The sequence below is a fragment of the Acanthochromis polyacanthus genome, chromosome 1, assembly GCF_021347895.1.
Source record: "Acanthochromis polyacanthus isolate Apoly-LR-REF ecotype Palm Island chromosome 1, KAUST_Apoly_ChrSc, whole genome shotgun sequence".
NCBI lineage: Eukaryota > Metazoa > Chordata > Actinopteri > Pomacentridae > Acanthochromis > Acanthochromis polyacanthus.
In genome coordinates, this window is record NC_067113.1 from 58,777,795 (window position 1) to 58,790,689 (window position 12,895).

Consider the following 12,895-nt stretch of genomic DNA (forward strand, 5'->3'; position numbering starts at 1 on the left):
TGAATCCCCGCCATCCCATCATCACAACCTGCCAGAGAGGAAGTTGGTATTCATGTGTGAGAAGATCTTCAGATTCATTCAAAACTGAGCCCGTTCATGGAGCTGCTTTTAGAAATAAAATCTCGGATGATTGTTATTTATTAATTTGTGTATTTTTACTTCCTGCAACGTTCAGTGAAAACCTGAATCCAATCGATGTTCAGCGTGTCCTCCCTCTGACCTTAAAACAGCAGCAGAGCTTCAGTTTGATAAAGCTGCCTGGCAGGTCGGCAGGAAAACAACCAAAGTAAGACACAGAATGACCAGAATAAATGAGAAAAACTTGAAAAATGCAACAAAAACAACCAAAATGACCACAAACAGATGCAAAACAATCAAACTGACACACTGAATGACCAAAACTAAATATAGCAGACGAGAAAAATACAAAAAAAACCCCAATAAAATTAGACACGGAGTGAACAAAAGTCAACAGAAAAGACTTAAAATAGACAAAAAAAAACCCAACATGGGACAAAATGACCATCAATGGATGCAAAACAACCAGAAATGATGCACAGAATGACCAAATCTAAATGGAAAAGCCTAAATGACTGACGAATCTACCAAAATGAGACAAAATGACCATCTACAGATGCAAAACAACCATAATGACCCACAAAATGCCTAAACTTAAGTATAGGTCACCTGAAAAGAAGAAAAAAAACAACCAAAATAATACAAAATTACCATTGTTGCATGCAATACAATGACTGAAACTAAATGGAACAGACTTGGAAAGACAAAAAAACCCAATAAATAGATGGAAACCAACCACAAAGAGCAGTGAAATGACCAAGACTACCAAATGACCCCAATTAAATACAAAGGACTCATAAAGACAAAATAACAACCAAAATGAGATAGAAAATGACAAGAATGAGATGCAATATGACCAAAATGAAATGCAATTGACTGGAAAAGACAAAAAACGACAATTTGTCTACAAAGAAACAACCAGAGTGACAAATTGACCAAAATAAGACATAAAACCATCAAAATGAAATGCTAAATGACCGAACTAAAGTACAATTGACCACAATAGACAGAAAAACAACCAAAACGAGACAAAAATGACGAAAATGAAATGTGAATGACTTGAAATGAAACCAAAGCGTGGTTTGAAACAACCAAAAAGAGTCAGAAAATGACAACAGAATCACAAAATGACCGCAAATATTCCACATATTTGTGGAAAATGACTAAAGTTGTGTACAGATTGCCTACAGTTAAATGGAAATGCCCTGAAAAGACAATATATCGACAAAGAGATGCAAAAACAACCAAAAAGAGTTGCAAACTGACCAAAATAAGATCTAAAACCACCAAAATAAGATGCAAAATAACTGAAATTAAGTGCAAAAGACCACAAAGGACAAAATAAACAACCAAAATGAGACACAAAACGACCACAAAAGGATGCAAAATGGCAAAAATGACATAGAAAATGACCAATATTAAATGCATGACTTGAAAAGACAAGAAACCACCAAAATGAGACACAAAATTACCACAAACTGATAGCCTAGCCGGGTGTAACTAAGTGACGACAGAAGCGCGACGATTCTGACAGAAACAACCAGCGCACAATAAACAGTTATCTTTCGACTCGGCTTTGGCCACAGCCCTTAAAGATTTGAAGCTAAAATTCAACTTGAAAGATAAGCAAAGGACGGCACTGAAGTGTTTCATTGAGAAGAAAGACGTATTTGGACTTATGCCGACGGGATATGGCAAATCCTTAACTCATTGGCTGCCAGCCGTTTTCAGAGCAAAGAGCCCCCTACTGCCAGAGTTTTTAAGAATTTTGACAGATTTTTCAAGATCTACAGAATATCAAGTTTTAAGACTACATAAACATTGAAACTATCGAAAGAAAGAGTAGATTCTCTTCTTTCATCAGGAAAAAAAATTAGTTTCTAGCATTTTCGGTTCTAAAGTTATCGGCAGCAGAACACAGGGTAGTTTCAGCAAAAACACCTGTTTTTGACCAAAAAACAGAGATAACGAGCTTTTTCTGCAGAGAGGCACATCAATCACTTTGATGCCAATGTTTTTTGGTTTAGTGACATCCCACACAGCTGAACAGTTGTTTACTTATATGAAACAACAAAAACAACTCGGAAAAAGCATTTTAAGGTCAACTTTTAAACCTTTTGTTTGCTAAATCATTTATTTACAAACAAACAACACAAGTCAACATTTTGGTTCAGAACAATACATCTTACAAAATATAAACAAAATATTTTTAGGTGTGTTTGTGTGTGTGTGTGTGTATGTGTGTATGTGTGCTCGCTCTAAACTCATCTGACTCGGTTTCGTCAGATGAGCTCAAGAGAGCGGTGGTGGCGAAACAGAAACCGAAAACTAGCGCGGCTTTGATCGCCAGCGGCTTTTTGCAACGGCACTTTTTGCTGTCGCCCCACCATGGTCACTGTCTTTGTCATTCTTTTGGCCCACCGCAACACTCTCACGTTCCAGAACTCCAGGATTTTCACTGACAAGCTCCGCCAGACTGTCCTGCAGCCCCCCCAGTCAAAAAACATGATTGACGTCTATAGACGTCATTGGCAGCGAACGTTCGGATTTCAATTGACGTCTATAGACGTCAATGGCAGCGAATGAGTTAATATACCAGTTGGCTCCGCTGGTTGGGAAGCTAATGGGACTTAGCCACAATCTGCCGGCGCTCTAGGAACTACGTCAGCCTATTTGTTGTGCTGATTGGTTGTATACCTACCCAATTGCTGCAGAGTGATTTGAAAGACAACCTTTTAGCCCGCCTCCCTCCCTGTCGAGCGGCCCTAGACCCTTGTGCCTTCAGAACATGGGGCTAGCGCGGCTAGGCTAACAAACTGATGGAAAATGACCAAAATACTCCACATATTGACTATAATTAAACACAAATAGCCTAAAAATACAAGAAAACAGCTACAATGAGAAGCAAAACAACCAAAAACAGTCACAGATTGACCACAATAAGACATAAAACCATCAAAGTAAAATGCTAAATACATGAACTAAAGTACAATTGACCACAATAGAACAACCAAAATGAGACAAAAATGACTAGAAAAAGATGCAAAATGACCCAAAATGAAATGCAAATGACTTGACAAGACAACAAACAACCAAAATGTGGTATGAAACAACCAAAAAGAGTCAAAAAAACAACAACAAAGCCACAAAATGACCACAAACTGATGGAAAATGATCAAAATACTCTACACCGTGCCTATAGTTAAAGACAAATAACCTGAAAATACAAAAACAGCTGTAAAGAGAAGCAAAACAACCAAAAAGAGTCGCAGATTGACCATAATAAGACATAGAACCACCAAAATAAAATACAAAATGACCAAAATTGAGTACAAGAGACAAAAAACAACCAAAATGAGACACAAAACGACCACAAAGAGATGAAAGTCAGCTGCAGAAAGACCAGTAAGACTCAGAAGTGACAACAAAATGACTTTTAATGATGTTTTCAGCTGCAGACAGCCCATTCTTCTGCTTCCTACAACTTTCTTCCTCACTTTAATCACAAACCGAGCTCTAGTTGTTTGATTCTGTTTGTTCTAAGGTTCTGTTTGTTCCGAGATTCTGCTCTGTGTCGGAGCCTCTTAGGTTACTTTCTGTTCATTAAACCTACAGGAAACAGTAAAAACTCTCACATATTCTGAGACTTTGATCAGCTGGAGGACGATGTTCTGCCAGAAACGTAAAGAAACAAACGTCCTGCAGCCTTAATGAGGCTGTACAGAGTCTGGAGGTAAACTTTAAAGATCTGGAACAGCAAAAGTTCTGAAGGGAACCTCAGAACAAAGCTGGCAGCGTTTGGTCCCAAATGTTTTCAGTCATTCAGAGCTGGTTGCCTGGAAACAGCCTCCAGTCTGTTACCGTGGAGGTCCAAAGTTCCTCCATCGGTTCATTCGCCTTCTCCACCTCTCACTGTATTAAAGACGCTGAGAGAAGAATGGTCCAATCAGGAGCCTTGTTACCGTCTGGTCGCTGCTGATCAACAAAGCTGTTGCACGGTGTTGAGGCCAACTCGGTCCTTCAGGAGCAGCGATGGCAGGAAGAATTTAATTAAACTTCCTGGGTCTCATTTCTGGGCTCTCAAAGTTCCCACAGAGAGGAAAAAACAACAGCAACTAAGCGAAAAGTGACCACAAACACATGCAAAATGACTAAAATGAGAAGCAAAGTGACTAAAAGTACATACAAGTGATCGAAAAAAGCAAAAATCAACAACAACATAATGAAAAGTGCCCATAAACACACACAAAGTAACCAAACTGAGAAGCGGAATGACTAAAAATACATCGAAATGATCCAGAAAGACAAAACAAACTATCTTAAATAGGACAAAATGTGCAGATAAAGAGTCAAAAAGACCGAAATGAGGTGCAAAGTGATCAAATGACCCAAAAACAGTTAGACAAAACTAAAATCAAATAGAAAATAACACAACAAAGACCAATAAATATCAAAATGAGACATAGAACAACCACAAAGACACAGAAAAGTCTTATTTTTGTAATATTTACTTTTTGTTGTTTTTTGTGTCTCATTTGGGTCGTTTGTATGCAATTTTAGTCACTTCACATGTTGTTAAAATGACCAAAATAACACAAAAAACCCCACAAAACATTGAAAATGACACATTGAATGGCTAAAACTGAACACAAATTACTCAAAAAAAAACACCTAAATGAGACGCAAAAAGACCAACAACACGGTCAACACCACAAAAAAGAATCAAATGGTTAAAATCAGATGGAAATTACCCAGAAAAGTCAAACGACCACCAAAATGAGACACAAAATGTCCACAGAGAGATGCAAAGGGCCAACAGAGAAACAAAAAAATGACTGAATGACTAAAGTTTTATCCAAATGATCTAAATAAAACGTCCTAAGAGACACAGAATGACCATGAAAAGACGTAAAATGATGAAAATTACACACTGAATGACCCAAAAAGACGATAAATAACCTCAACAAGATGTAAAACCACCACAGAAACATGAAAAATGACCAAAATGAGTCTTTTTCATGTTCATCTGATGCTGCTCTCATGTCTGAATGGATTTAAGAAACGTTGTCAGAACAAGTAATCAATAAAAAAATGAACTTCCTGTTTGTTCCAGTGGTTTGGAGATCTCGTGACTCCGGTCTGGTGGGAGGACGTCTGGTTGAAGGAAGGCTTCGCTCATTTCTTTGAGTACGTTGGAACAGATTTCCTCTTTCCAAAGTGGAACATGGTGAGTCCAGCTTCAGTTTATTCATTATTACCTACATTTGTCTTGTTTATTAATTTTTTCTTGTTGGATTTAAAGTAGAACATTTGTTGGAAAGTCAGAAACCATGGCTGTTTCTGTAAGACTTTCTACGTTTTGTTCTGGTGAACTTTAATCGTCTTAAGACAAAATCTTGATTAAAACTCAAAATGAGTGCTGGGAATTTGGATTTCAGGTCCTTAAATGACAGTTTTGATAGTTTTTTTTAATGGCTTTTTGTGTCTTTATGCATTTTATAACATAAAATACCTGTTGAACATATCTTGTGGACACCAGTCCCAAATAATTTTGGTTGTAAATATTCGTCATTAAACATAATAATAATAATAACAATGATAATAATAATAATAATAATAATAATAAATTATATCAATTATATCAGAGAAAGTAAGATTAAAAATGTTATTGAAATCATTTTAATTTTCTATTTAAGTTTTTACAGTCAAATGATGGCTGTTTGTGACATTTGTGAAATTTAAAAGTTTGTGAAAAGATTTAGAAATTTTTGAAAAATTAAGGTCAGAAAATGTGTTTTATTACGGGAAATTATCAGATTTTCACTGCATTTTTTTGCTATTTTTATGTTATTTTACAGAGTTTTTTGATATAGAAGCTGCTTATTAAACAAAATAACAATAATAATATAAAAATATTATATTGTAGAGATTGTTATTATTATTATATTATTATTAATATTACAAATAGTAATAATAATGTCAAATACATATTGCTGTTAAATATTAAATTACTGTTAAATGAAGGATATTTGTGACATTTGTGAACTTTAGAAATTTTTTGAAAAAGTGAAAGTTTTAATTGTAGATTATTATCAGATTTTCACTGCATTTGTTTACTTTTTATGCTATTTTATTGTATTTTTTCACCGAAACTGCTCGAAACGTAACATTTCCTACTGTTTAATTGTGGTAATTAAATAACACAAAGAGTCATGTTAAATAAAAATCAGTCAGAACAACTTAATTCTAAACAGTAATCAGCTTAAAAACTTGGATTTATGATACCAAACAGAAGATGATTATAAACATGTATTTTTGAGGTAAATCTAATTCCCTGAACTCAGTGGAGTTTGTTGTTTGAGCATAAATCATTCTTTTGAGTGAATCTTAACAGGTTTTACTTTTATTTTGTTGGTAACACCGTGTAAATCTGAATAATCCACATTTAAAGTTCATATTTCAGTTGAATCTTGAGTGAATCTTTATTAAATCAGAAAATAAAATAATGCAGTTTCTTTCAGTGGGACGTGTGGAGCTACTCCCATATTCTGGAGCTGCGTCTCATGAAATTTAATATTTCTGCCTCTGAAGGTTTGATTCAGGCTGAATTTCAGCTCCAGGCTCCAGTTGGTCAGATGAGTAAAACATTTAGAATCCTCCAGACGCCAAACAGAAGTCAGGTAGGAGGCCAGAACCTTATTTAGAACCACAACATCTGTACTGAGAAGAAAACCAAGTGAGGAGATTAAATCAGAGTCTGGTTTGATTGGTTTTGTTGGTCTTATTGGTTTGATTGGTTGAATTGGTTTTGTTGGTCTTATTGGTTTGATTGGTTGAGTTGGTTTTATTGGTTTTGTAGGTTTAATTAGTTTGATTGGTTGAGTTGGTTTTATTGGTTTTGTTGGTCTTATTGGTTTGATTGGTTGAGTTGGTTTTATTGGTTTTGTAGGTTTAATTGGTCTTCTTGGCTTATTTGGTTTTGTTGATTTTATTGGTTCGATTGTTTTTTATCGTTTTTTTGGTTTTATTAGTTTTATTGGTCTTGTTGGTTTTGTTGGTTTAAGAATTTTTTATTGGTTTAATTGGTTTTCTTGGTTCACTGGTCGGAGATTTATGTATATTTAGGACTGAAAAACGCTCAGTCTTTTTTTCTACATTCTCTGTGTGTATTTGGTTTGAATTGATCCTTTTTTCATAACCGAGAGTACAAAATATTTCCTGCGGTTTCTCCTTTATGATGCTTGAAGCGCTTTAAGTATTAAATCTGAGTCTCTATATTTGAATCATCCATCATCAGGACAACAGATGTGAGATAAAAGCTGTTTTCTGATCAGCTACAAGCCGAGAACATGAAAACTTAATTAGATCAGAGAGTTGTTGAGGTTCACTGACAACAGTCTAATAAAAGAGATCAAAGTGACAGTTTGTTTGTCCATTTTTAATACTTTATGACTTCCTTAAGCTGCCTGTGGCTCCTGCTGAAGATACTTATCTTTTAAAATGCCCAATACATATATAGTCAGTTACATTTTTCACATTTAAGCAAAACTTTTGGTCCAAAAACCCCATAGAGAGAAAAAGATCCAGTTTGTCTGTCTTTTGAATCCACTGTCTGTAATTTTAAATATTTCACTGACGGAAATAACCATTAAAATAAGATTTTACTGATAGAACAGACTCTATAACAGGCGATAATGAGACTCATGTGAACTGAATCTAATCCAGGTTTTGATCAACTGCAGCTGAAGTTTTCTTTGTTGCGTCCAGCTGTTTGGGAGGTTTTCCTCCGAGATAATAAAATGTTTCTAAACCCACCTTTTTCTATTTTTGTAACAGGACTTCATAATTGTTGAAGTAATTTTCAAGTAACCAAGTCATATGTAAGAATTTGCAGCATTTCTGAGTTTCTTCCACTAGAACACATTTAACATTTTGGGTTCTTGGTCAGTCAGAACAACGTGTTACAAGATGTCAGTAAAAGCTTCATTGAGTATGAAACTAGCTGTTAGTTTCAGCTTTAACTTGATGCTGTTAGCTGGGATACTGGTCAACTCGTGCGTATACAAACTTGTGTGTATTGAGTGAATGTAAAATCAGTGTTTTATTATTTATTTATGGGGATCAAACATGGATTTATAAACCACTGGCAGTTGCTGAATTGTCGTCCCTAACCCTAACCCTAACCCTAACCCTAACCCTTGCATACGCACAAGTTTGAATACGCCCGAGTTTGAATACGCACGAGTTGACCAGGTACCGTTAACTGCCACCAAACAAAGTTACTGTAAAAAACAAACAAACAACAAAGCAAAAAACTAGGAACCACGTAGAGCACACGAACAACCATCCACTAAATAAAGATGTTTCTCAACTGGTGATGACTCTTTGAAAAACATTGGTATTTTCTGAGATTATTCAGAACAATAAAAGTGCTAACTGGAACCAAAACTGGTTCTTCACAGTGATGCCATAGAACAACCCTTTTTAGTTCCACAAAGAACATTTTATCAAGAGGTTCTTTCAAAAAGCATTTCTGCAAATGGCTCTTTGAAGATCCCCCAAAGGAAGGTGCCTCTAAGAACCATCGAAATATGGTTCCTGTTGGTACCATAAATGGTGCTCCAAAGAACTTCAGCAAAAATTGATTCTTTAAAAAAACTATTTTCCAGATTTTGGACTTCATGGACCCATCTGGTTTGGAGAATGGTCCTTGATAATTAGTTACGTACTTTTTAAGCAAAACTCCAATAGTATTCTAAATAAATAATAAGTTAGTTCAATGCAGGCTCATAGAGGACGATTATTAGGAGCGATCTTAACGTTCCAGAAAAGGATTTTGTTGATATTACGAGCCTAGTAGTATCGCTGAAAGTCTGGTAAGGCCAGACCGCCGAGAGATTTGGGAAATTGCAGAGTTGATCTTCTTATGCAAGCTCATTTACTGCACCGCAAAAAGGAGTTAATCAACTGGTCAAGTGTAGAGAAAGAAGATTTGCAGACAAACACAGGAACATGTTCAAAGACATAAAGAAAACAGGGAAGTATTGTCATTTTGATCAGATTAATAAAACCCAGTAGTGACAAAGGGATGGTGGACTACCCAACTAAATCTGATTTACAGTGCTCGAGTAGCAGTTGAAAATTGAGAGTGATTTTGTTCCAATCATGCCTAAGTATTTTAATCCTTGGGTCACTTTTCTGAAGGATGGAAAGGGTGGGATGGATGTTCTCCACAAGGGAGTTGATTGGAAGATACTCACTTTTGTGCAGGTTTATTTTATAGCCAGATAACACCTGAATTGTTCTAAAAATGGCAGGAAGGGATGAAGGCAGGTTGGTGATGTATAGCAGAAGGTCATCTGCATATAGAGATAGAGGCCAAATCGAGAAATCCCTTCAAATTTCCTTTGACTATGAAGCCATAGAGCTAAAGGTTCAAACAGGGATGGGGAGAGTGGGCTTCTCTGGCGGGTGCCATGGGATAAGGAGAATGATGTAGATTTTATGCCATTAATATTAATACTAGCAACAGGGGAGAAGAAGAACCATTTTTAGTTTTAGCAAGAGGATCTTCAAAAAAACATTTTGTCCAACCCAGAGAACCCCAAGAACCATGAAGAAATGATTACTTTAGGCACAATAAATGCTGCTCTGAGAGTAAAAATAGGTTCTGTGAGGAATCTTTTTCAAGATTGTACTTTGTGGATACATTTGATTGTCTTTTGATAATCAGACTTGATGTTTCTTTTTAATTTTTAGACAAACACATGTAAGAATTTGCAGCATTTCTGGGTTCTTTCCATTACAGCAGTTTCATTATTTTGGTAATAAAGACCATTCTCATCATTCTTATGCCATAAAGGTCTTGAGGAACTTTTGAGCAAGAGGGTCTTTAAAAAAACATTTTGTCCAACCCAAACAACCCCAAGAACCTCTCTCTGAAGAACTTTAGCCAAAAGAGGTTCTTTAAGGAACTTTTTTTCCCCAATAGTACTTTGTGGGTCCATTTCGTTGTCTTTTGATAACAGGACTTAGTCATTTTTTGGTATTTTTAAGCTAAAACATGTAAGAATTTGCAGCATTTCTGGGTTCTTTCCATTAGAGCACTTTCATTATTTTGGTAATAAAGACCAATCTCATCATTTTTATGCCATAAAGGTCTTGAGGAACCTTTTGGGAACTGTTATTTCTGTGAGGCTGATGATTGTGAAGGCTGACGCTGTGTTTTCAGCAGCCCACACAGTTTCTTTTATTGTGAGGAACTTTACATAACTTGGAATACGTTTGGATGTTCGGCGAGCAGCAGAACAAAGATAAAAGCAGCAGCTGAGGAGGAGGAAGTCCTGACCGACCGTCCTCCGTCCATCGATTCCTGATTCCTCTCAAACACAAACCTTCAGCTGCAGCACTCAAACTCGTCTTCTACTGATTCGGCTCCAAACACAATAAAATTAGAAACAAATTATTCCTCAAGTTTGCTCAGAAACTCTGTCCTTCTTCCCCCCAGAGGAAGACCTCAGAGGAAACTTCTCGGAGAACTTTAAATTACCGAACTCCTGGTTTTGTTTCTGCGTGGTGATTGTTTCTGACAGAGAACACCTCATCTTCATTGTGTTTTAAATCCGTTCTGCAACGTCGGACGCTTTAATGGAAACGAAGAGTTCCTGATAAAGGAGTTCATTTCTGATGCTGGTTTTTATTTAGTAAAGGAAAAAGGAAAAGCTGCAGGGACGACAACAACACAACAGCACAATGCAGCAGAACAAGTGAAACAAACATGACAAAGGAGGAGGTTTGTGCATCTCAGTCACCGAAGAAGGACAAATACGACAATATTAGATAAACACAAAAACAAAACAGGAAACACAACGTTAGAAAATGTATGAGAACAAAACAAACAACGCAACATCCAGCAAAACATGACAACATAAAACAAAACACAACAATACTCACCAAAATCTAACGACATTCGAAGAAGCACAAGAACAAAACAGGAATCATAACAACACTTAGCAAAACACGACAACAAAACAGGAAACATGACGTTAGACAACATACATAAACAAAAGACGACAACAAAGGTTGTTTGTTTGTTTCCTGTTGGTTTGTTGTGTTTTGCTGTTGTTTTGTTGTGTTTTTCATTTATTGATTTTGATCAGGGACCATGCAACTAACACAGAACACTTCTAATGTACTACATATAGAGTGTATAGCATTAAGCTAATTTTCAACTCCTGCCCCTGGTTGGACTTTAAAGTAAAAATTTGTGTTATGTTTTTCTGTTCATTTGTTACGCTATCTGTAATGTGTACTGACAGTCAATAGAAACTTTGAGGTAGAAATGTACGCAGAATTCTACTTGTAGGGGGGTTGTAATTATTCATTGTGGATTTACTGATGATCTAGTGCCCTGGTAGTTGAGATAATGATGAGTTGTCGTTTTGTCATGATTCATTGCACATGGGTTGGTCACTTTGCAAAAGTGAACCAAATACACACCAAGCAATGCTCAGTGAGTATCTGCACAATTTGAGAATGGGTTTTGAAGGCCTATATAAAGGCCCAAAAAAGGCCACCATTGTTAGTCCAGTGAACAGCATCATGCCGCGTCTATCACATGAACAACGTCTCCGGGCACTGGGTATGGTGGAGGCCGGTTTGAGCTACAGTGATGTAGCCAGGCGTATGGGCTGTTCCCAACCCACAATCAGAAGCCTGGTCCAAAGCATGCGCCGACGGATTGCTGCCTGCATCGAAGCAAATGGAGGCCATACTCGGTATTGACTGTTGTGACTGTGTTTGGCAGGTGCCGTTTTCTTTTGTGAAATTCTTTATTTTGAAATCATTCTTTAAACTTTAGATTTTTGTTTCTGTATGCCAATATGCTAAACAAACGATTCATCTGAAGAAAATCCAGTTTCTTGCTTCAAAATAAAAATTATGTTGAAAAATATGGTCTCAAAGTTTTTAATGACTGTCAGTGTAGTTGTGTTTTGTGTTGTTTTGTTTTCTGTTGTTTTGTTGTCTTTTTCTGATGTTGTGTTGTTTTTCTCTTCTTTTGTTGTCTTTCTGTTATGTTGTTGTTTCCTGTAGTTTTTGTTGCGTTTTCTGCTCTTTTATTGTGTTTTATTCGTTGTTTCCTTTTCTTTTGTTGTGTTCTCTATTCTTTTGTTGTGTTTTTCTGTTGTGTTTCCTGTAGTATTTGTTGTACTTTCTGATCTTTTTTTTTGTGTTTGTGTGTTCTTTTGTTATGTATTTCTGGTATTTTGGTGTGTTTCCTGTAGTTTTTGTTGTGTTTTCTGTTCTTTTGTTGTGTCTTTTCATGATTTTGTTGTGTTTCCTGTTGTTTTTGTTGTGTTTTCTGTTCTTTCATTGTGTTTCATTTGTTGTTTTGCTTTCTTTTGTTGTGTTTTCTATTCTTTTGTTGTGCTTTTCTGTTCTGTTTCCTGTAGTTTTTGTTGTGCTTTCTGCTCTCTTGTTGTGTTTGTCTGTTTTTTTTTGTATTTTCTACTTTATCTTCACCCCACTGACCCACTCTCGTTGCGTTTAATCCTCAGATTATGTTGAACTGATGATACTTTAGGTCATTTTTGTCTCTGATTTATAGAAACTCTGCAGTCCGACTCCACTTTTAAACAAACAGAATCATGTTTTAGCCGCGGAGCGACATGTGGGACATGAATTATGAAGAGAATAAAATGTTAAAATGTGAGGAAAAGGCTCCAGAAAGGAAGCTCTGGCGGAACGTCGAGAACCGACTTGTTCTGTTGCTGCGTTTGATTTCGGTCCAGTGCGATCAAAGAGTTTCCTTTAATCA

The 12,895-nt window shown here is 36.3% G+C and overlaps 1 protein-coding gene across 1 annotated transcript in view; it reads left to right on the forward strand.

The window, feature by feature from the left end:
* The window catches only part of LOC110959952 (thyrotropin-releasing hormone-degrading ectoenzyme), a 284,810-nt gene that overhangs the window by 184,312 nt on the left and 87,603 nt on the right, over nt 1–12,895 (forward strand). Inside the window, exon 6 of the mRNA XM_051949719.1 lies at nt 5,192–5,305. Coding sequence (XP_051805679.1) covers nt 5,192–5,305 — 114 coding nt within the window. The remainder of the gene's footprint in view (nt 1–5,191; nt 5,306–12,895) is intronic.